Here is a 24,028-nt window from a genome sequence, read left to right as displayed (position 1 = left end):
AGCTGGACGATCACTTCTAGTGAGAGAAGCAATCAAACTTAACTGTCTCCACTTACAGACATTAATTTGTTAACCTTTCCAACTTTATGCAAATGAAAAGTCTTTTGAGATGTAAGACATGGTTTACATCAGAACTTTTTCAAACCCACACTGTGAAGTTTTAAATTATATAGATATTATGAACAACATCAAAAAGATTGTACGTAAGTGCAGTAAATGTGATTAAACTACTGTTGCACCGACTGTGTAGAGTTCAGCATCCTGCATAAATACTGTTAATATGGCAGATTTGCATCAGGAAATATTTGATAATGGATCATTTTTCACTTTCTTTAACATTGACAGATTTGTCAAGATTTTTGTTGATTTCTCAGAGTAATTCATTTATATTTTTTAGTGTGCACATTTTGGTCCAGATACAAATAAAAACCGAGTGAATTTAATTTGGGTCTTGGCATAGATATGGACTCTACTGAGTGCCATTGAAGTGGAATCGCTTGCTCTAGTGCCTACTTATTTTTATTATTTATTTAGTCCATTGACTTTCCTCTCTATAGATATGGTGGTTTAACAGTGGGGAACATCCAGAAATCAATCCCAGCATCCTTTGGGGTGAATATACCTCCAATGGTTCGCAAGATAGCAGTCCGCAGATCAGCTCAGGTAAGATGGCGCTCTCCAGGTGCAACGAGACGTTCACAAACACAGTAGAAATGTTGGCTGACAGAGCGACATCCTGTGTTCAGGTTCTTTACAACAACAAAGGTTACCACAGCATGCCCACGTATCTGAACGTCCTCAACAACGCCATCCTACGCGCCAACCTCCCGGCATCCAGGGGCAACCCATCTGCCTATGGTAATCACATACCAGTCCGATAATCATACAAACAGTGATGTTAACTGAAGCTGATATTACCATCTACACAAATTAGGGTGTTGTGATGTGTTGAGTGTTATTGTTTTGTGTGTTTGATGTGTTTTGCAGGTATCACCCTGACAAACCACCCAATGAATCGAACCAGTGCCAGCCTGTCTTTGGACTACTTGTAAGTTGCTCAGCAGCACTAGTATTAAAAATAATAAGAAATAATACTTATAGTTTTGACCTTTATTACTAGTGCTAATATTAATGATGCTTATAGCCACAGTTAATGACTGATATGCATGAACACCACCAGGTTTCTCTGGATTTTAGACAATTTCCAGGATAGTGAACTTATCAAACATTTTCTCTCCTCTCCTCTGTATATCCAGGCTGCAGGGGACTGATGTGGTGATCGCTATCTTCATCATTGTGGCCATGTCTTTTGTGCCAGCCAGCTTTGTGGTTTTCCTGGTCGCAGAGAAATCCACAAAGGCCAAACACCTGCAGTTTGTCAGTGGCTGTGACCCTGTCATCTACTGGCTGGCTAACTACATATGGGACATGGTGAGGATGATGAAATGCAGCTAGTCGTAGAGGGTTGTGGATGTATGGGTGAACTATTCATTCTTCTTCAGTCATACTGCAAATATTGTCGTCTCTCCAGGTCTGATCATGTTCTTTTCCCTTGTCTCTCCTCAGCTGAATTACCTGGTACCTGCCACATGCTGCGTTATCATTCTGTTTGTCTTCGACCTGCCAGCCTACACCTCGCCAACTAACTTCCCTGCAGTCCTCTCCCTCTTTCTACTCTATGGGTGAGCTTTTGATCTAATTTCTCATATATTGCATTAATGGTTTATAATTATTTACGTTATTTGACATCAAAAGTCAACAGGATACCAGAGGTGCCCAGATTTCCAGTCCACCCTTCTTTATCCACTGCATAAAAGGAAGATAACAGGCGTCTACTTTCCTCTGAAACAATAGCTTCAGTGAATTATCCACAGTAACAGGGAGAGTTATTTTCCAAAAGCAATTAGCAGCACAAGCTAAATTCCATTGAGCTTCATTGTATTGGTGTTTAGACAAAATTTGTATTAAACAACATCTCCTAACAAATACTAGGAAAATGAAAATGTATTATCGTCATAGAATTATCTAATAGAATGAGAAAATCTAGCCTTTGATTACATTTGGAGATTAATTTCCAAAGTAATATTTTTACCTCAAATGTTGCATAAGTTCTTCTTGCTGTCATATTTAGCTTGTTGTAAATACAGTGTGTGCCCATATTGCTGTAATATGCTGAAGGGAGGGGATTACACACCACAGTTACATTTGGTTACATTGTGTGAAAAGACACATGGCACAGATAAAAGTTCCAAACAAGTAGAACTGTAAGGTCTCCGATCCCAGAGGCTTTATTCTTGAATAAAAGTTAAAAGAATCGGAACAAGAGCGAGTAGAGATAGAATGTTGAAGGTATTGCTCTTAATGTTTTTCATCTAGATAATGAACTGAGCTGAGGTCATGCATTTTCTTCATTTTGATGTTCAGTAACGTATGTGACCTAGAAGAACAGCAGCAGTGCTGGGTGTGGTTGGCTGTGAAAACATAATCATCTGTTCAGGATGCAGTGTCACACAACTCTCCAAAATAAACATATTGCATCTTCGTGCTTTTGCTCTGACCTGAATAACATCACCAAGTCTCCAGCTCTGTCTGTCCTTTCATGTCCTGAAGCTTTCCTTTGCCATTTTGTTTAACCTTCCAGGTGGTCCATCACTCCCATCATGTACCCAGCATCCTTCTGGTTCGAGGTTCCCAGCACAGCCTATGTGTTCCTCATAGTCATCAATCTCTTCATAGGCATCACTGCAACTGTTGCCACCTTCCTCCTCCAGCTCTTTGAGCATGACAAGGTCAGTTTGACTCCTGATGTTATAACATCACATCCTGCAGTAGGCCAAACACATTCTGAGGTTTAAACCCTTAATGTCAAACTTCACCATTTTATTCTCAAACTACAGCTACAGTAATGATTTGATTGTACAGTCAGACACCTCTTCCAAATATTTAGGAGAACACAAGATAATTGAGGAAAATATGTCTCTCATTAGTTCTAAATGGGGTATTTTGTGAAATGATCTATTTTCTTATGTACTGTAAAAGCATCTAATGTGGCCTTTTGGTGTTTCTGAATTTATTCCTTTGTCATTTGCTTGTCCAGGATCTGAAAAAAGTTAACAGTTACCTGAAGACCTGTTTTCTCATCTTCCCCAACTACAACCTTGGCCATGGCCTGATGGAGATGGCCTACAACGAGTACATCAACGAATACTACGCTAAAATAGGTACATCAATCACAGAGCTGTCTCACACAGGTTTCCCCACTGTCCCACATGTTTAAGTAACAATATCATTCTACCAATCTAACAAAAAATGTGCATGACCGTACAGATTACACAGCAGTAATCACAGTACAGAAATACTGAAGCAAAACACAAAGACAGAACAAGACCCCAATGTTGGGGTGTTGCATATGACTACTGTTGATTAAGGTGCAGAGTGTGCACCCATATGTAGAGGAAGATGTCAACCAGTGCAAAAGTGTGGCTCAATGCTGTGTTAACCCTTTCATTCACTGTTACTTCTTGGATTTTTTCACATATTTCGTTATAAGTTTTAGAAAGAGATGAGTGTAAGAAGATATAAGTTCCTGGGAATGTGTGATTTCAGGCCAGTTTGACAAGATGAAGTCACCGTTCGAGTGGGACATTGTGACTAGAGGTCTCGTTGCCATGACGATTGAAGGCTTTGTTGGCTTCCTCATCACCATCCTCTGCCAGTACAACTTCCTCAGAAAACCCCCGTGAGTGATGTGTGATTCTGTTTTCTGTGTGAGGCAACAGGTCTCAATGGCGCCCCCCTCAGAATTATAGAGCCCTTTTTTATCAAGCTGCCATTGTACTCTACAGTCATCAGTTATCCATCACACAGACGACTGTAGAGACAGAAACCAACAAGGACTTAGGTCAACATGGAAAAGTCAATTTGTTGCTCACTTAAATTATTGTCTCTACTTATTATGGAATGTAAAGACATACTGACCCATGAGTCTGAAATGGACACACTGAATTCTGTATACAAGCCATCTGCATCAACATGGGTGGAGTAATATTAGTTACTCATCCAAGACAGCGTCACAAACCCCCCTTCACTTGTTAGAAGCAGTATTTAGTCTTTACAGTGAGTAAATCAAATTAAAAAGGTTACTGTGTTTTATCTTGACTAATAAATCATCAGAGTCAGAGTTTTTCTTCAGCATCAGATTCCCCCACTTGATTGTATGGACAATGTGAACAGTGTTGTCTCTCAATGTGTAGATGAGCCCAAAACATGGAGCTGTGGTTAGTTTCATATATTTATACTTTCAGTGATGTTCATCCTCAATAAACTTTATCTTTTTTCACCAGATCCATTGTAGTGGAGAAAGCTTAGCTAATTATCAGATATTTTGAGTGTATGATCAATAATTTACATTATTATGAACATTATTGATTCTTGCCTGATTTGACAGTGGACAGGATACTGATTTGCTGGAATTAGGGGCCATCTCAAAAGTGCCAAGACAGCTTCAGTGATTTTTTCATTGTTTATAGACAGAAAAATAATTACTGGTATTTAACATGTATTTCCCACTGTTACACATGGAGCTTTTCATTAGACTGAGTTAAACTATTTATTCATATTAACCTTAAAGCACAGTCGATGCTTTAAGTGTTAATTTAGGGACAAGACATCAATTTAACATAGAAAATTAGGCGGTCTAGACAATTACTGACAACCTAAATCAAGCCCTCTCTAATGTTAACCCAATCAGGAATATTTTAGTACACTGTAACTACAGAGAAACGGGTTTTATTTTTATCACCAGCTACATGCTAGGTCCAGAGGATGGTGCAACCAGCTCATACTGCTCTATTATTTAATAATTGTATAAAATGACTTACTGAGGTTAGAGGTACAGTGGAGATAAGAACAACACTGAAGTTGTGTGGGTATGTGTGTGTGTGTGTGTGTGTGTGTGAGACCAGGAGGATGCCAGTCAGCTGCCAGCCTATTGACGATGATGATGTAGACGTGGCCTGTGAGAGACGAAGAGTGCTTCGAGGAGATGCCGATAACGACATGCTGAAGATTGAGAACTTGACGAAGGTACAAAACAGTCAGCTCATTAGAAAACAGTTCTGTTACAGAAGCTTTACCCATGCAAATTACATACCAATTTGTAAAAAACAAAAGCCTCTGTATTCAGATACGTAAGTACAGCAAATTAACCTCCCAGTGAAAATATTTGTTTTACATGGGGGCCATTTAATTATTCTCAAAATTTGCACTCATAAAATCAACGCCCATGCATGTGATACAAGTGCACAGAACAGTATCCGCAAGTGTGAAACTAGACTCAAGAACACAACTGCAGTTCTGCTGGCACGGGGCTGAGAGTAGTGTGAACTCGCTCCTCCCTACCTGCTCAACACAAACTGACAAGTACTTGCCGACAGTGAAGAGCTCCTCTCTCTCCTCACTCCTCTCTGCACCTGCTCGCCAAACCATAGTTGTGCACACAGCGCAGAAATGCTCGCTAATGAATATGGTTTTGAGCTCACAGATACTGTTCTGTGCACATGTATCATATGGGCCCATGAACGTGGTTTGGCCAGATTTGAAACACGATAAAATAAACACTACATGATTTGTAGCTGGGGAGTTATAACTTAGTAAAACAGTCGTATGCTCCTTTAATGTGTACGTTCCATGGATCTCCCTCAGGTGTATAAATCCAGGAAGATGGGTCGTATCCTGGCAGTGGACCGGCTGTGTCTAGGCGTCCGGCCTGGAGAGTGCTTTGGACTGCTGGGTGTGAACGGAGCCGGGAAGACCACCACGTTCAAGATGCTGACAGGAGATGAGTGCACCACTGGAGGGGAGGCATTCATCAACGGAAACAGGTCAGTGCCAGCAGAATTAGCATTTACCTGTAGTGCAAAGAAAAGACTGATTCGTCAGACCGAGGTTAGAGAATTTAACAATCATCAGCAAGAAAAATAACAAATATATAATGACAGCTGACTTTAGGAGGTCCAGCTTCCCAGAGTCAAAACTGGGGAATAAAATCAAGTCAAATACATAATGTCACTCATTAACTCATGAGCATGCATTAGACTGGTTGGTGGAGCTCAGAAATCAATGATGTTTTCTCATATTTGTGTGTGTGTGTGCGTGTGTGTGTGTGTGCGTGTGTGTGTGTGCGTGTGTGTGTGGGGATGTGTGTGTGCTCAGTATCCTAAGGGACCTGTTACATGTGCAGCAGAGTATCGGCTACTGTCCACAGTTTGATGCCCTGTTCGACGACCTGACAGCCAGGGAACATTTGGAGCTCTACACTCGGCTTCGTGGCATTCCCTGGAAGGACCAGGAGAGGGTAAATCTCTCACACACACACACACACACACACAGAAAACCTAATTCATCTTCCTTTGCTAGTGAGTACCACAATTTTAGGAATGTTTGAAGTAATATAATTTGTTTACCGCCATCCCCTCTTCTCTGTAATCAGTTATATCTCCATCGCAGACTGATATTTCCCATTACCCCCTCTAGGTGGTGCAGTGGGCATTAGAAAAGTTGGAGCTGTCAAAATACGCAGATAAACCTGCCTGTACTTACAGTGGAGGAAATAAACGCAAGCTTTCCACTGCCATTGCCCTGATTGGATACCCCTCACTCATCTTCCTGGTAAGAGGTTGGAATGGAGGCCTTATATGATTTATAATGATTCTCATGTGAAATGAGAAATGGCTCAATTTCACCACTCTTAAATGTTCTCATTATGTAATGACTCACCACAGAATCTCCCCATGAATACTCTTATTGGGTTATGGTATTTTACTTTTGTTTCATTTGCTTATCACTTGTGGGGGCCATCATATTACATTGTTATCTGCTTATTATTAGAATGTAGTCTTCTTGTTATTAGTCATTATTGCCTCTTAATAATTGGTACTACTTTTTAAATCTAGGAAATGTTTGGTAGAGGAGCAACAGTATAATAATAACATTATTATTTCTCACCAGCATGTAAGTTTCCAAACTGTACTCTGTTGTTTTCTCAGGATGAGCCCACAACTGGGATGGACCCAAAGGCCCGAAGGTTCCTCTGGAATTTAATCCTGGACATCATCAAGAGCGGACGCTCAGTAGTGCTGACGTCACACAGGTGAGACACAGAGCTCTCACATGCAGCAGGACATCCGTCCAAATACCTTTGTATTGCTGTGACTTATTTTCACCTCTTTTTCAGCATAGTTTACCAAATATGTTTTTCATGCTGTCCTCTGCAGTATGGAGGAGTGTGAGGCTTTGTGCACCAGACTGGGTATTATGGTGAATGGCAGGTTTAAATGCCTGGGCAGCATCCAGCACCTCAAGAACAGGTCAGGAGGTTAAAAATACACCTTTATTATATATATATATATATACTGTATATATACTGTATATACTGTCTAATATATATATATTTTATCATTTGATGTGAGCGTCCTCCTGTTTCTCTCAACTGTCTGTTCCGATCTTTTACACACCCTCGCTTTTGCTATATGTTATTTGATACTTCTGTGATACTGCTTTGCTGCTGTTGTGACTTCAAAAATCCAAATGAAGTGTAAGGGGGAAAAGTCACGTTTTGTGATCATGTCCCAGGTTTGGTGATGGTTACATGATCACAGTGAGGACCAAGAGCAGCTCAAGCGTGAAGGAGGTGGTTCGATTCTTCAACAGAAACTTCCCTGAGGCTGTGCTGAAGGTAAACTAAAGTGAAGAAGTATTTCACCAAAGTGAAGTATTTCCCCAGGAATATATATATATAAATATATATATATATATATATATATACACATTGTCTCAGATATGAAAACATCTGTTGTCATGTCTGCAGGAGCGTCACCACACCAAGGTCCAGTACCAGCTGAAGTCGGAGTTGATCTCTCTCGCTCAAGTCTTCAGTAAGATGGAGCAGGTGGTGGAGGTGCTTGGTATCGAGGACTACTCTGTCAGTCAGACCACTCTGGATAATGTGAGTCTATGTGAATGCTCTGGCTCAGCCACACACAAGCATTCAACAAGAAACCTTGGAGTAAATAAATAAATAACCCTCTTCTTCCTCTGCCCAGGTGTTTGTCAACTTTGCAAAGAAGCAGAGTGACAACTTAGAGCAGCAGGAGGTGCTGCCCCCGGGTGGGGCACAGACCCTGCAGCACATCTTAAACCTGCTGAAGTCTCGGCCGGCCAACACAGAGCTCAATGCTCTGATCAGTGAGGCGCCGGAGGAGCTGGAGAGCGAAGATGATGAAGGACTGATCAGCTTTGAAGAGGAAAGGGTGAGTGGATTATGTATTATTTTATTATTAATTCATGAGTCACACCACTTATCCTTTGAGGGTTGTTGAAGGCCTGGAGCCAATCCCAGGTGACCACGGGCAATAGGGGGGGTACACCCTGGTGAGGTCATCAGGGCTCACAGGATCAACATACTGAGACAAACTATGTCTAACTAAACTGCTATGAAGGAAGATTTGACCAATTTAAGAAAAGTGTCAATCATTATGTATCAGTTTTGATATTCTGGCTACAAGCAAATCAACAAACTGACATTTAAAAGTGGACACATTTGATTAATTGACAAACTGTAGTGGTCGTAGAACATCAGCTGCATAGGCAGTCCTTTGCTCCTCCAAATGTGTGATTGGATCTCAGGAGGCATTGAGGAGCCATTTGGGTGCATTTAGAGCCTGACACTTGTGATGAGATCACACAGGACTGATTTTAATACCTGGTTCGAATATGGGCCATTGACTTCTCCAGACATAGATGACGTGCTTTCACAGACCCAGATGTACTTCTAGATAAACTTTGATATGTTGGTTAAATTGTTGGTTTTGTGTGTGTTTGTGTGTGTGTGTGTGTGTGTGTGGCAGGTGCAGCTCTCTTTCAACACAGACACTCTCTGTTGAAATAAGCCACTAACAGAGCAGAGAGTCGAGGGGAATAAAAAGAGAAGGAAGCTCAAGACCCATCTGTGTCTGAGCTCTGAGGCCTGGAGGGACAATGCAGCTGCTGATCTAACCCTGAGGAGGACCAACACTCTCTGCACTATGGAACACGGGACCAGTAGTTCAGTATTTTAGCCTCAAATGTCCAGGAGGAGGTAGTTTGGGGTCAGATCACATGAAGCGCAGGGAGAGATCCAGCAGCAGCGGTCTAGCAATTGGAATGAACACTTAATCCTGGAATGTTTGCATATTCATTGTTTCTGAGAATGTATCTCACTGATGGATACAGTAGATTAGCTGCCTCTGCTAGCGACTGGTAATAAGTTCAAAACCAGCACAGGCTCCTCTGAATTGGTCGAACACGCTCCTTGCCAATAGGCTTCATGTAACCAGAGCGGGCCCTTTTTACTAGACCTTTCTTAAGAGCATGCTGTGATGAAGCTGATTCCCAGTGGTAATGTAATACAGTCTATTTTTCTGTGGCAAGAAGAAGAATGATTTATTTTGGATATCGAAGCAGCTACAGACAGGCGTGTGAATTATTTTGCAATAACAGAGGATTTAATGAAAAGCCCTTTGGGTGTGTGAGCTGTTTTCCTTTTCTTTGAAGCTCATGTCAGTGACACAGGGGGATGTACGTGGAGTGGTGATTGTCCGGATGGTGCCTCCCTTCTAACCACTTGTTTTGACACTGTAATATTTGGTCTCTTTCATCTGAATGCTCTCTTTTGTGCTTTTAACATATCATTATGTTGTGGATTCTACCTAGAAGATCCTCTATAAACCGGGCACAGTGTAATAATTGAAACTCCATTTCATTCACGGTTATCAGTGTCCTAACAGATTGAAACTGAGGTGAACTCTGCTCCTGTTCCCCGACAATGACTGCACTATCATCACTGTGATAATGAAGACAACTCTCAGATCAGATGGTGTTAACTCAAGTACAGGACGTGTTTTATGATTTGCAGACGATCTTATCATGTATTTATTGAATTTGGCCTCAAAATGTGACAAATACCCACATTTATAAAACCATGGACATTTCACTGACCTTAAGTTGGCATGTAGTTTTAAATGCTCTCTCTCATGAGTTTTGTGATAACTGAGTTGTAAAATGTCCTGTCAGTTAATGTTTCATTACTTTCATTACTCACAGCTAAGTGCAGTCATTTTTTTGGTGATTATGGCTTTTTTCCCCCTAAATGGAGGGGTTATCATTAAAACAAGAAGAAGTGATTGTGATTGTTTTGTTCTCTGCGACTGTAAACTGGAGGGACGTAAATAGTTGAATGAATTATTATATAACCAACTGTCCATACAAGAAAACATATTTAAGACCATAGCACTGATTCATGTGAAGTTAAACCTCAGCGGGAAGTTTGAAAGTTGTTTTCACTGAAATGACAAAAGAGAAGAATCAGAGATCAGTCTAATTACAGAAACAAACAGTCATACAATGAAGAGGTAACTCATGTCACCAGCAGCCACTGGAGTTAGGTGCAATCATAGATAATAAAAATGTATCAAATATAAATGTGTTACTTTTTTCTATATTTAATATGGATGTATGACTGTAATTTTTGTTGTCATTTGGACAAAACCGCTGAGCTTAGCGTTGAAGTTCATGTATGATTAAACATGTCTTGTTTCTGAACTCTGCCTTGTGTTGGATGGTTGTGCTTTTATTTTGTTGTGAATTAGAGAATTAGACTCAGGAACTTGTTTTACTTCTAGTTTCATCACATGGACATTCAAGCTTCACCATACAGGAACATTTACATGTACAGTCTAGAGACTGTTTATGTTCATCTGCTCCACCTTCTTTAATTCAAATGTTGTCCCGTATATCTATGAATATTAAATACTAAATAAGATATTTAATATATAGCTGAAAGCTCTGGCTCCTACTGTACTTTTAGAGACTTTAGGGATAACAAGTAAACCTGGGTTCTAGGAGCACATTGCTCTAATGGGGGGATGTGGTACTATGAGCTATTTATGATGGTGCCATGTTATTTAGAGCGTGCAGGAGACTAGAGCATGTAACTGGAAGCTGAGCTCTCTACCAACAATACCTTCTTGCTGTGAGGTGACATCCCAGCACCACCATGCCACCCTTCCTTGTTCATAATGCCATTTTTTTTTTTGTCTCTAGCAAAATATAAAAGAGGCCGTCTCATCAGTGCACGTAATGCTTTTAATGCTTTTTAATCATATAAAATATTATTTTCTTAAATATTATAGATTAATTTGTCTTACTATATATGTCTTTTCTACTCTCCTGTATTTTATACCATGCCTGGCACTGTTCACATTGTGTCCGTGCTGACTGTGTGTGGAAGCTGGGGGGAAGCTAGCTGCCTCCGTGTTTCTTCAAGCTGTTGCAGCTGTTGAATTAGCAACGCAGTTTGGAAACAAGACCGGGGAACCGCTGCGTTAAGACACGATAACAAAAGCATTTTGACCCGCTGGGTTTCACTTTATTTCAGCAAAACTGTCGCGTCATCAACAGCCCTTTTCTGTTAGTTGCCATCGTTCACTGTGTGTGAGGAGCCGGGAGGACGTAAATAAACCAGCGTGGACTTCTTCTATATACCTCATGAGGTAGGCTTCTCTAAGCTCGACTTCCGTTGCGCCATCTACTGTTCTGGCGGTGAATTGTTTTCGGAACAAAAAGGCTCGTAGAACTATAAATCAAAAAGGGTCCGTCCGTCAGTCCGCAACGGACTCGGAGAAGCATACTGAGGCCTTAAGCCTGCGTGGGGACGGTCGGCCGGTGCTGCTGAGTCCTCTGAGGCTGCTGGTTCTGATGCAGCGGTTCCGGCCGCGAGAGAGCCGGTGGCTGCGGCGCCGGCTGCGGTGGTGCCGGGGGCCGCGGTGGTTCTGGTGGATTCCGGGCTGGGTGCGGTCGGTCCGGTGGGCCGGCTCCAGCTGCTGAAGGTCCAGCTGTTGTGAGGTTCCCTCTGCTACGCCTGTTTCTGAGTCCTTGGCGAGGCAAGAGAAGAGAAGTGAGGAACAGGTCGTAATAGGAAAGGTGTTGGTTGCCAACCCGGAGCAGGGGATGCAGTGTGGTCCTGCTCAGCAGGCTGAACAGATACAGGCTGAATTAGACAGCACTCAGGTTAGTGAGATGGACGTGGAGGAGGACTATGAATCAGACAATGTGTCTCTGGCTGACAGCGTCTCAATTAGCACAGATTTATATTCATTAAAGGAGGTCAATGAGTTTTTAGATGAATCCTTTGGCAAAGCAGTGGAGGTAGCAGAGTACTTCCCAGATATTAAAAAATTCATACAGACAGTCAGTACCCTCCAGAAAGAGGTAGGGGCGGATGTCCTGGATGAAAAACGCAGATATAGGCTCAGGAAACATGTGACTGCAGCAAAAAAAGTTCTTCCATGTAAGATACGGTCCAAGAGAAGGAAAAATTGTAAATAAAATTGACAATGACCATTCATCACTGGGTGTTTTCATTCTGCTGTGTTTACCTGTTTGTCCTTTTACGCTCTATTTTTTATCCTCTCATGGCATTAAAGGTAGCCTCATTAAACATGAACGGGGGTAGAAGTGCTCACAAAAGGTTTTTAGTATCAGAACTTTTTAAAGTGAAAAAGCTGGATGTCCTATTTTTACAGGAGACTCACAGTGATTCACTGAATGAAACAGACTGGGGAGTATGGTGGGGGGGTCAGCACGTACTAAGCCATGGCTCTAACCTGAGCGCTGGAGTCGCTGTTTTATTTTCTCCCTCATCAAACATGACATTTCTATCCAGCACAGAGATCGTGGCAGGCAGGGTTCTGAGTATAAGAGTGGAAATACACAGCATTATTTGTAATTTTATCAACGTGTATGCACCAAACCAAGGTCCTGAACGGGTTACTCTTTTAAAATTATTAAAAAACAAGTTGGACAGTGTGGCTCAAGGGGAGTGTATAATAATGGGGGGGATTGGAACTGCTGCACAGACGTCACTTTAGACCGGACAGGACAGGAGCTCCATCCTCAGTCCTCCTTGTTTCTGGGCCAGACAGTCGGAGGCGGATCTAATGGATGTGTGGAGGAGGAAACATCCTTCAACCAGGCAGTATACCTGGATCAAAATAACAGATGGCAGGGTCAGTGGGGCCTGGCTGGACAGATTTTACATATCAGCTCCTTTTATCACACGTGTGACCAACTGTCAAATCCACCCGATTGGTTTCACAGACCATCATTTGGTTTTAGTAGAGCTACTTTTATCTCCTGCTAGAAAGCCTGGATCCTTCTGGCATTTTAATGTTAAGCTTTTAAATGATTTAAATTTCTGTGAGAATTTTAAACTGTTCTGGGCCAACTGGTGTTCCAAGAAAGACTAATTTCCCTCCCTGGGTCAGTGGTGGGAGGTTGGCAAGGATCAGATTAAGGTCTTCTGCCAGCAGTACACTGCATACTCTACGAGGAACATTAAAAGAGCGATGGAGCAGTTGGAGGAAGACATTAAGGAGCTGGAGAGCGTACCTACCAACACAGAGAATTTTAAAAGCTAAAAGACAACAACTTAACTCCTTTCTCCAGGAGAAGGCCAAAGGAGCTATGGTTCGAGCTCGGTTCCAGAAATTAAAAGACATAGATGCACCTACCACGTTCTTTTTTAACCTGGAGAGATCCGTGGCCCAGGGGAAGCAGATGGTGGGTCTCCTGCTGCCGGATGGGAATATTACATCTGAACCAGCAGAGATGAGGAGACACGCGGTGGACTTTTATACCGACCTGTTTGGGGCAGAGGAGTGTGACGGGGAAGCTGTGGCCGAGCTGCTGCAGGACCTCCCACAGCTGAGTCCAGGTGAGCGAGACACCCTGAGCGCTGACATCACGCTGGAGGAGCTGACTTGCTGTATCACAGATGGCTGCAGGCAAGTCACCAGGGTTGGATGGATTACCAGCAGATTTTTTAAAACATTTCTGGAACAGTATGGGACAGGATCTGCTTGATGTCCTGAAGGAGGCATTTGGGAAAGGGCTTCTTTCAGCCTCCTGCAGACGGGCTGTAATATCACTGCTACCAAAGAAAGGAGAACTAACACTGCTGAAGAACTGGAGACCAGTCTCTCTTTTATGCAGTGACTATAAGGTTTTATCTAAGGTTTTAGCAAATAGACTCAAGGTCTTTATGGAAGTATTTATTAGTGCTGACCAATCTTATTGTGTACCAGGAAGGTCAATCCAGGACAATTTGTTTTTAATGAGACATTTTTGATTTGTGTGCAACATATAGCATTAATATTGGCATTATTTCCATCGACCAAGAAAAAGCCTTTAATCGTGTCGATCGTGCATTCTTGTTTGCCACACTGCAGGCTTTTGGTGTCGGAGAGCATTTTCTGTCCTGGGTGAAGTTATTATATAATGATACATTTGTGTGGTGAAGGTGGGGGGAGGACTGAGCGGACCAGTACCAGTCCAAAGAGGGATCAGGCAGGGATGTCCAATATCAGGCCAGCTCTACAGCGTGGCCATCGAACATCTCATGTGTCGCCTCAGAACTCGGCTGAAAGGCCTGCGTCTGCCTGAGCTGCCTCAAAGTCCCCCGATAATAATATCAGCTTATGCTGATGACTTAAACATTCTTGTCCGGGATCAGGGGGACATACAGGAATTAGAGGGCAGTCTGGCATTGTATGCAAAGGCTACGACAGCCAAGGTGAACTGGGAAAAGAGCGAGGCATGTGTGATTGGTCAGTGGGACGCAGGGAGAATACCCCGTCTCCCTGGGAACCTGACATGGGGAGTAAAAGGGTTAAAAGTCCTCGGTTTGTTTTTAGGCAGTGAAGAGATAGAGAGGCAGAACTGGGAGGGAGTGCTGGGGAAGGTGCAGCTCAAGTTGTCTAAATGGAAATGGTTGCTACCCCAGCTGTCCTACAGGGGAAGAACTCTGATCGTCAATAACCTGGTTGCAGCATCCCTGTGGCACAGACTCCTGGTGCTGACTCCTCCACCGGGACTCCTGCAACAACTACAGAGGCTGCTGGTGGTCTTCTTCTGATCGGGCCATCACTGGGTGCAGGTGTCCGTGCTGTACCTTCCTGTGGCAGAGGGGGGCCATGGACTGACAGACATCATATCCAGGACTGCTGCTTTCAGACTGCAGGCAGCCCAGAGGCTGCTGTACGGCTCCACACGGTGCTGGTCGGCTGTGGCCCGCCTGCTGCTCTGGAGAGCCGGGGGCCTCGGGTACGACAAACAGCTATTCCTGCTGAACTCTCCTCTACACAGACTGACTGGGCTCAGTCTTTTCTATACATCCGTATTAGATGCATGGAGGACTCTCACCTTCAAGAGGCCTCCTGACCCAACGCCTGGGATGTGGCTCTTTGAGGAGCCACTGTTTAACAATGGTTTCCTGGTCCTAACATCCACATCCTCATCAACTACAGTACAAAACAAGTTCAGGGAGGCGGGAATAGGGAAGCTGGGCCACCTGACACGGACATCACTGGAGAGGCTGGCGGCGGTGACGGGGATAAGATCTACCAGGATACTGCGGAGCCTCGTGGACGAGGTGTGGCAGTCACTGCCCCAGCCTCTTCGGATCTTCGCCCAGAGCCAAAGCCAGGCTGACCAGTGGACAAAAACAGAAGAATACCAGTTTCCTGTCCTGAATGTGAGTCCTACAGTGGGGGAGTGGAGAGAAGAGAGCGGCCGACTGCTAACCCTCAGGACTCCAGCACTGGGCCCTTTCAACACCTCTGCAGGGAAACAACTGTACTGCAGCTGTGTGAAGGTCCTGAACTGTCGCTCTCTTGAAGGAGTCAGGGAGTCGAAATGGACGGAGGTTTTTGGCTCAGATTATTCCCCTAGTGGCAGCTGGCGGGTCCTGTATAAACCTCCTGTGGAGAAACGGATGGCAGACATCCAGTGGAGTATTATACACGGAGCTCTAGCTACAAACAGATACAGAGCTCACCTGGACCCAAGCACTGAGGGGGGGTGTCCTTTCTACCCACTGCCAGAGACCCTGAAGCACTTAGTAGTGTCGTGTCCCAGGTTAGCTGACACTTTTAAACAACTGCAGGAATGGGTGGGGGGTTTAGGAGAGGTATTCTCGCTGCCACTCTTTGTTTTTGGACCAAAGTACGTTGCAAGGAAAAAACATACTATGGTTTTAATGAATTTTCTCTTCTCTAATGCCAAGATAGCATCTGGGTTAGTAGAAAAAACAAAATGGCGGGGGGAGGTTGGACAGATCCACTGCTCTGCCTGAGGGGTTTGGTGGCAGCTCGGCTGAGAGTTGAACATGCGTTTTTTACACTTACGGACAATCTGGAGGGTTTCAGGGCTGTATGGGGGGTGGGACAGGTCCTTTGCTCACTGGGGGACAACCAGTCTCTGGTTTTAAAATTTTAACAGAAAGTCTGGTAATTGTATCGTTGGTGTATGATGTATGTGTGCCTGGAATGTTTTTAACATTTTCTGTTACACATAATTTTGAATAATTAAGGATTTATTTTGACAATGTGACTTAAATAAAGTTATTCAAAAGTCAAAAGTCTTCTTCTTCTTCTTCTTCTTCTTCTTCTTCTTCTTCTTCTTCTTCTTCTCATCACCGAGCAAGAACAGGCTCGGGTACGCGACACTGGCAGCCGGGTCGGTCAGGCGTCGCGAGTCTAAGGGTCACGGAGACCCCCTATCGGATAGACGGCCCTCAGCGCGAGCCTTCGGGTCAAGGGGACCCCGACCGACAAGCGACAGGGCTCACGACACACCGGCCCTACGTCTTTGCGCGTGTCGTTCGGCTATAAGAGAAATAATAAAAATGGGTTCATTTTTTAATTCTTCTTCTTCTTCTTCTTCTTCTTCTTCTTCTTCTTCTTCTTCTTCTTCTTCTTCGCATAACTGAACAGGAACAGGTTCGAGTACATAACGCAGGGAGCCGGACCGGCCCGGCGTCGCGAGTCTCAGGGTCACTGAGACCCCCGATCGGAGAGACGACCGTCATCTCGAGCTACAGCGCGATCCCCGCTGCGCAAGCCTTCGGGTCGCAGAGACCCAGGCCGAAGAGACTCCCCAACGCGGGCATCCCAGGGGTCCTACGTCACACCGGCGCGCAACTTGGAGCGTGGCATGCGGAGATTACAAAAAAAGTAAAAAGCTTTGTCACTGTATCGTAATTTTGTTTTATTTTCAACGACCACTGAGCAACAGGAGGCTCGAGTACAAGACGCGGGGAGCCGGACCGGCCCGGCTTCGCAAGTCTCAGGGTCCCGGCGACCCCCTATCGGATAGACGGCCCTCGACGCGAGCGGCAGCGCGAGCCCCTCGGCGCGATCCTTCGGGTTGCCGAGACCCACGCCGAAGACACTCCCCAACGGGGGCATCCCAGGGGTCCTACGTCCCACCGGCGCTCAACTTGGAGCGTGGCCTGCGGAGATTGCAAAAAAAAGTCAAACGCTTAGCCACTGTATCGTAGTTTTTATTTGCTTTTCAACGATCACTTAGCAACAACAGGCTCGAGTACACGACGCGGGGAGCCGGACCGGCCCGGCTTCACGAGTCTCAGCGTCACGGAGACCCCCTTTCGGAGAGACGGCCGAGCGAGAGCTCCGCTGCGCGAGCCTTCGGGTCGCCGAGACCCAGGCCTAAGAGACTCCCCAACGCGGGTATCCCAGGGGTCATACGTCACACAGGCTGTGTCTACAGTTCACAGCCGGACCGGCCCGGCTTCGCAAGTCTCAGGGTCGCGGAGATCCCGACCTGTGAGACGGCAGTTACTAACGATGAGTCCAGGGTACAAGTCGGTACAACACCGTGCCGTTCTCCCTGACGAGGTCACGCGATGTCACGTCAAGAGCGTTTCACCAGAGACCAGGTTCTCCAACAGCTGTTCTCCTGGCGACAGTCCTCTGAACAGGAAGAGGACCAAGATGAAGAAGACGAAGAAGAAGAAGACGAAGAAGACTCCGACGACTGCGGCGACGACGACTACGACCTGGTGCGTAACGCCGCTGCTGCAGATTCCTCATGGTGCACATCCTCGGAAGAAGAAGAAGAAGAAGAAGAAGCAGAAGATGAAGAAGAAGAAGAAGATGATAATGATGATGATGGAGGAGGAGAAGGACTCGTGGAAAGAGAGACCTTCCTGTCCAAAAACTGAGAAATAACATGGTCCTCTACGCCGTACCACCGCGAGGGCCGCTCCACCTCCACCTCCTCTTCTTCCTCCTCCGCTATGCCCGTCGGGGTCCCTTACCCGGGTCCCACGACGCACGCGACGTCCGGCGTCAGCGACGCGGTCTCGACGTTTTGCCTGTTTGTCACGCCGATGGTAGAGAACATCATCCTGGAGATGACTAAACTGGAGGGTCGTCGGAAATACGGCGACGTCTTTCACACGTACTCCAGACTGCTGCGATTCGACGACCGTGAGACGAGACGCGAGAGACGCGCCTCCGACAAATTGGCGGCTGTTCGAGAGGTCTGGGCCGCCTGGGCGGCGAGGCTGCTGCTCCTCTACAACCCGGGAACCCGAAGTGACGAGCAACTGGTTCCGTTCAGAGGTTATTCTTTTTGTTATTCTCTTCTTTGTAATTCTTTTTTTTCTTTTTATTATGTTATATTGTGTATTTTTTGTCATTGCGTTATGTTACGTGGCCTCATCGGTTGTCCACCGGTATGCACCTGGCAACTCTGAGCTTTTTTCTTCTTCTTCTTTTTTTTCTTCTTCTTCTGCTTCTTCTTCTTCCCTGAAGATATTGTCGATATTCACGTTTCGTCTCTTCTCCTCTCCTCTCCTCTCCCCTACCCCCCCTCAAACACGCACACGCACACTTACAAACACACACACACACACACACACACACACACACACACACACACACACACACACACACACACACGCACACGCACGCGCACGCACATTCACACGCCAGGCCGGTGTCCTTTCCGACAGTACATACCCAGCCAGCCGGCGAAATACGGGATCAAGTCGTGGGTGGCGTGCAACGCCGTCTCCAGCTAAGCTTGGAAGATGCAAGTCTACACCGGAAAGCCGAGTGGCGGGCGCCCGGAGAGGAACCTGGGGCTGCGGGTCGTGCTCGACGTCACGGTCGGATTGAGCGGGCGCAACGTCACGTGCAACAATTACTTCACCTCCTACGAGAGGAACGTCACCGTGGTCGGCACGGTCCGGAAGAACAAGCCCGAGCTCCCGCTCCGGCTGCTCTCGGTCAAGGGACGAGCGGCGTTCTCCTCCGTGTTCACCTTCACGCCCGCCGCCACTCTGGTGTCTTACGTCCCGAGGAAGAAAAACAGGAACGTGGTGCTCCTGAGCACGCGGCACTCGGAGGCAGACGTCAGCGACCGCGCGGACGGCAAACCGGTAGTCGTCCTGGACTACAACCGCAAACAAAGGAGGTGTGGACAACCTGGACAAGGTGATCGGAACGTACAGATGCAGGAGGAAGACCGCGTGCTGGCCTCTGGTTGTCTTCCACAACATCCTCGACGTCTCTTCCTACAACGCCTTCGTGATATGGCGAGAGGTCAACCCCGACTGGATGTCGGGCAAGCAGAAGAAGCGGAGGGTGTTCCTCGAGCAGCTGGGAAAGGCTCTCGTGGCTCCGTACATCGCGCGGAGGGAGCGCGTCCCTCGCACAGAGACGTCCGCCGCGGTCGTGAAAGCGGCCGCCGCCGGCGAGCTGGGAGACGTTGACAGCGACCGAGAAGACACTCGGCACGAGCGTCCGGCCGCCCCTCCGGGCCTAACCCTGCAGCAACAACTGGGACAACAACAACAACAACCCCAGGGTCCGGCCTCCTGTTTAGCCCAGGTCGTCGCAGCCGCCGCAGCCTCCGTGGCAGCCCCGCTCGCGGCGAGTAAGAGGGAGAGGTGTCAGATATGCCCCAGGAACAAGGACTGTAAAACTCACGCAAAGTGCCGCGGGTGTGACAAATACATCTGCAAGGGCTGTTCGCTTTTCTATTGCCCATCTTGCGCGTGCTGATGTGTGGTGGGCTGTGTGTTTCAAGCAGGGGGGGTGCGTGCGCGTGCGTGCCTGTGTGTGTGTGTGTGTGTGTGTGTGTGTATGTGTGTGTGTGTGAGTGTGGTTAGTTCAATCATTACCCAAAAGCTCAAAGCCAACAGCTTGGGGAAGCAGGGACAACACAAGGGTTAAACAGCTGCTCTTAAAATGCCGATGTGACTTTAAATACTCACGTTTCAGTTGATCATAGTAAATCTGTTACTGCAGAATAAGAATCTGTGTAACGTAGTCAAGTCAAATGGGTTGACGAGTAAAACAACTTTACATACCAGATTATAGATTATACTCCAAACACACTCATCCTCATAAACTCTAACGCTTCTCCCTGCTGGGTGGACCGGATCATGTCGGTTCATGTCTTGTCAATAACTCCGTACGGTCCCGTTAGCATCGCCTGCAGGCTAGCTGAGATAAACTGACAAGCCAGGTACAGGTACCTGCTCATTACTACTAACACAATACTAAACTTGACTAACCACAGAAACGGGAGCGCAGACGTCTTTAGCTTCTCCGTCAGGAGAACAACCCGAACATCAAACCGTATTATTCATCCGATATGTGAGTGAAGCCTCTCCACATCCCCGGTCAGTTATCACTGAGGGATAGCCTGTTAGCATGTTAGCCTGTTAGCTCAGGTGAGCCAAGCAGGCAACAGGCTGGAGCTGGAGTCGGGTTTCGCGTTATTCGAGTTGAGTTGCTATGCAGATTTCGTGGGCGGGGTTGGGGCATTTTCAGATGTGCCCCAGCTCCGGCCCCCTCCCAATGTTAACTTTGGCCTGTGTGGTTCACGCTCATTGGTGTTTCCATGGCAACAGTCGTAAGATTGGGCCGTTGCCCCCAGAGCAGAGACGGACGGCAAGAGAGAAGCGTTTCATAGAGCAAGCACACAGACAGCAACACACACGAATCAAATGACTCCAAAACAAGACTATAATGCTTGTGAGTCAAGTTTATTCACACACATGCTACTTTGCATATAAAATAAAATAAAATATATTTTGCCACAAAATACAGATGAATTGAGGTTTCTGCACAACAGCGACATCTGGATCTGGATGCAGTGCCCCACCTGCCACTAATGTAGAAATGCCACTGCGAATTCGTATGATGTATTGGACGTTTTTGTGTCTCCTGTGGCAGCAGTGTCCATCACTTTTAGCTGTCCTCTGGAAACACGTTGTCGTTTCTCCTCTATTTGCAGCGCGTTTCTCTATTTGCAGCGCGGTGCTGCGCGATTGTGTATTTGCTGCTCACTTTTTGTATTTGCTGCGCACGTTTTGTATTTGCTGCGCATTTCTGTAATGTGTTGTGTTGTGTTGTGAAATTGATGAAGATGTTTTCTTACTTTGCTTGTGTTTTGTCAACTTGCATGTGTTTTCTTAAGTTGCTGTTCGTTGAGCTCTCAGGGCCGCCGTAGGATCTGGCATCCTAGGGCTGCCCCGTTGACAACAGCAAACTCCAAACTCGCCACCGAAAAACTATCTGTACGTGCATGCATGACATATCCTACAATCAGCAGACAAAGGTTATATCTCTTAAACCAATAAAGCACTTCTACCTTGTGTGACTTCAATTAGCACTTAGCCACTGCACTGATTCACAAAGCTCATGGTGTAAATGTTTGCCAGGCACAGGGTTCAAAAGGGTGGTACTTAAACTTTGAACTAATCATGCCGGTGTTTTATGTGTAACATGCAATAGAGAAATCTCTCCTCTCATTCACTATAAAGGATAACCAATCCTATCCACCACCTGTCCTCTAGATGGAGGATGGACTCACTCTGTAGCTGTGACGACACTCATTGGCTAAACCAATTCTAACCCTGACCATAAAACCAAGTCTTAACCCTCAATCAGTCTATTGAATTTGTGAAGACTTTGCAAAATGTTCTCACAAAGTCAAAATGTCCTCACAATACTGGTATGGAACCAAAATTGGCCTTCATAACAACAGATAGACATGCGCACATGAGACCTTTGGTTTAATTTGTATTTAGGATGCCCAAACTGCACTGACAGACTGGTTTGTTTCAAGGAGGCTGTGAATGCAACTCTAGTCTGTCAAAGTTGAACAGGAAGCATGTTTTTAAAGAGAGAAGCTTCAATATCTATCTGTCTGTCGTCAGAAATTCTTTAAGATTTATTACAAGGCAAGTTTGAAATACAAATAGCATATAAGCCTATGCAGGTGATGCATGCTGGTCCAAATATGATGGTGTGGAGCATAATTTTAACAGATTTTATTCAACTTTATAAGTGTATACTCTCTGCAGATGCCCAATTCTCCCTCACCAACAAGGCCACTGGGTTTTGCCTGTTGACAAAATGTACCCGTTGCCTTGACATCCGCTGGACGACCGGTAATCGGTTTTTCGCTCCCACGACCAAAAAGAGCCTGGGAGCGCAGGGTAAAAGTGTGGGGAGCGAAGTGAGCCTCTACGACCGACCTCCAAAAGTGGGAATGCAAGAATAACACACTGATCGCCCTGAAAGGCAAAGAGCTCTACATTGAAGTCAAAGCCGACGAATCCATTGCTCTCTCCAAAACGGTTTGGCCAAATAACCACTTCACAATCCAGGGGACATCCAGTGGTGCCTGCTCAGGAACATACAGAGGTAAAGTATGGAAACCACTGCTTTGGAGGGCACTAGTATTGTATAGCCATGACAGTGAAGACCACGGTCTAAATTTGGTCATATGATTCTGTTTGGCTGCAATAGGCCCCTATGGGCAGGTTATTACTGGACTTTAAATTCAATCAAGCACAACACTTTATCAAGATCCTTGACATTAAACTTTGTCTGTGCATGTCTCGAGTAAATAAATAGTGAATGCAACAATCAAATGAGTTAAGTATGTCCTAAAATAATGGCTTAACAATACACCCATGCAGAAACATTTGTGACAGTGCAATTGAAGCAGATGTTATTTGACCAAACTCAAATTTTCTCTTTTAGAACTTTATACACTTGAAGGAAATGCGTTTGGCAAAGTCTGCATGTTTCCCTTCCTGTACAAGGACCGGTGGTTTGGGGAGTGTACCACGTACGACTCCTCAACAAAGCGACTTTGGTGTTCAGTTGAAACTAAATATGAACATGAGCAGTGGGGATACTGCCCGACTTCCGGTGAGTACTGTTTTCAGGACCCAAATCTTGCGACAGTGAGTTAGAAGGAAGCAATGAATCTTGTATATGTAAGCATTATATCAATCAATCAATCAAATTTTATTTGTATAGCCCATATTCACAAATTACAATTCATCTCATAGGGCTTTAACAGGGTGTGGCATCCTCTGTCCTTAACCCTCAGCAAGAGTAAGGAAAAACTACTAAAAACCCTTTTAACAGGGTAAAAATATGTAGAAACCTCAGAGAGAGCCACATGTGAGGGATCCCTCTCCCAGGACGGACAGAAGTGCAATAGATGCCACGTGTAGGAGAACATCATCAATAATCAAAGTCTCTAGCAGCATTTGATGAGGGTAGACATCCCGAAGGACAACCCCAACATGACATGCCAAGCAGTCCCGCTGCAAGCACAGTCAATGCTCAGCAACCATCCAGACCACGATCCACCATCCAGACCAGACGCCACTCCAGTCCTCAGTCACCGTCCACCGCCGCCCACCAGGACCCATCACAAGCCACCACCGCGGTCCTGGTCCACCGCCCGTGCCCAATGCCAACGCGACACAGGGTCCGCCACCAGCACCACGATCAGCCCAGAATCCGCCACAATGGATCCACCACCGCGACCCCCGGTGTACGATCCACAAACCGCAATCCATGGTGCGGCCACAGAGGCCCTGGATCTGCGGGTGATAAAGCAAAGGGATTCCGGGGAAGGGGGATAGGGATGGAGAAGAGGAAGGAGAAGCTGGAAAGAGAAGCTCCGTGTGTCATGTGTCATAAAATAGAACAAGTAACGTTCTGGCGCACTAATTAGCTCTAACTATAAGCTTTATCAAAAAGGAAGGTTTTGAGTCTACTCTTAAATGAAAAGATGGTATCTGCCTCCC

The 24,028-nt window shown here is 45.6% G+C and overlaps 1 protein-coding gene across 2 annotated transcripts in view; it reads left to right on the top strand.

Annotated features, from left to right (window-relative positions):
- abca2 (ATP-binding cassette, sub-family A (ABC1), member 2) overlaps window positions 1–10,638 on the top strand; it is a 78,605-nt gene extending 67,967 nt beyond the window's left edge. The window contains exons 32-49 of one of the 2 annotated variants that reach the window (XM_053420101.1): window positions 558–663; window positions 747–858; window positions 988–1,048; window positions 1,257–1,431; window positions 1,567–1,682; window positions 2,642–2,789; window positions 3,098–3,221; window positions 3,607–3,739; window positions 4,965–5,085; window positions 5,704–5,882; window positions 6,214–6,355; window positions 6,535–6,669; window positions 7,047–7,150; window positions 7,275–7,367; window positions 7,633–7,735; window positions 7,868–8,005; window positions 8,103–8,309; window positions 8,913–10,638. In XM_053420101.1, coding sequence (XP_053276076.1) covers window positions 558–663; window positions 747–858; window positions 988–1,048; window positions 1,257–1,431; window positions 1,567–1,682; window positions 2,642–2,789; window positions 3,098–3,221; window positions 3,607–3,739; window positions 4,965–5,085; window positions 5,704–5,882; window positions 6,214–6,355; window positions 6,535–6,669; window positions 7,047–7,150; window positions 7,275–7,367; window positions 7,633–7,735; window positions 7,868–8,005; window positions 8,103–8,309; window positions 8,913–8,942 — 2,227 coding nt within the window. In that variant the 3' untranslated portion in view covers window positions 8,943–10,638. Of the gene's footprint in view, window positions 1–557; window positions 664–746; window positions 859–987; window positions 1,049–1,256; window positions 1,432–1,566; window positions 1,683–2,641; window positions 2,790–3,097; window positions 3,222–3,606; window positions 3,740–4,964; window positions 5,086–5,703; window positions 5,883–6,213; window positions 6,356–6,534; window positions 6,670–7,046; window positions 7,151–7,274; window positions 7,368–7,632; window positions 7,736–7,867; window positions 8,006–8,102; window positions 8,310–8,906 lie in introns of both variants that reach the window. The other variant, XM_053420100.1, reaches the window with a different exon arrangement.
- Window positions 10,639–24,028: the final 13,390 nt, after the last annotated feature.

The sequence above is a fragment of the Pleuronectes platessa genome, chromosome 4, assembly GCF_947347685.1.
Source record: "Pleuronectes platessa chromosome 4, fPlePla1.1, whole genome shotgun sequence".
Classification (NCBI taxonomy): domain Eukaryota; kingdom Metazoa; phylum Chordata; class Actinopteri; order Pleuronectiformes; family Pleuronectidae; genus Pleuronectes; species Pleuronectes platessa.
The sequence above is the reverse complement of the archived record's forward strand: the minus strand, read 5'-3'. Positions and strand labels throughout refer to the sequence as shown.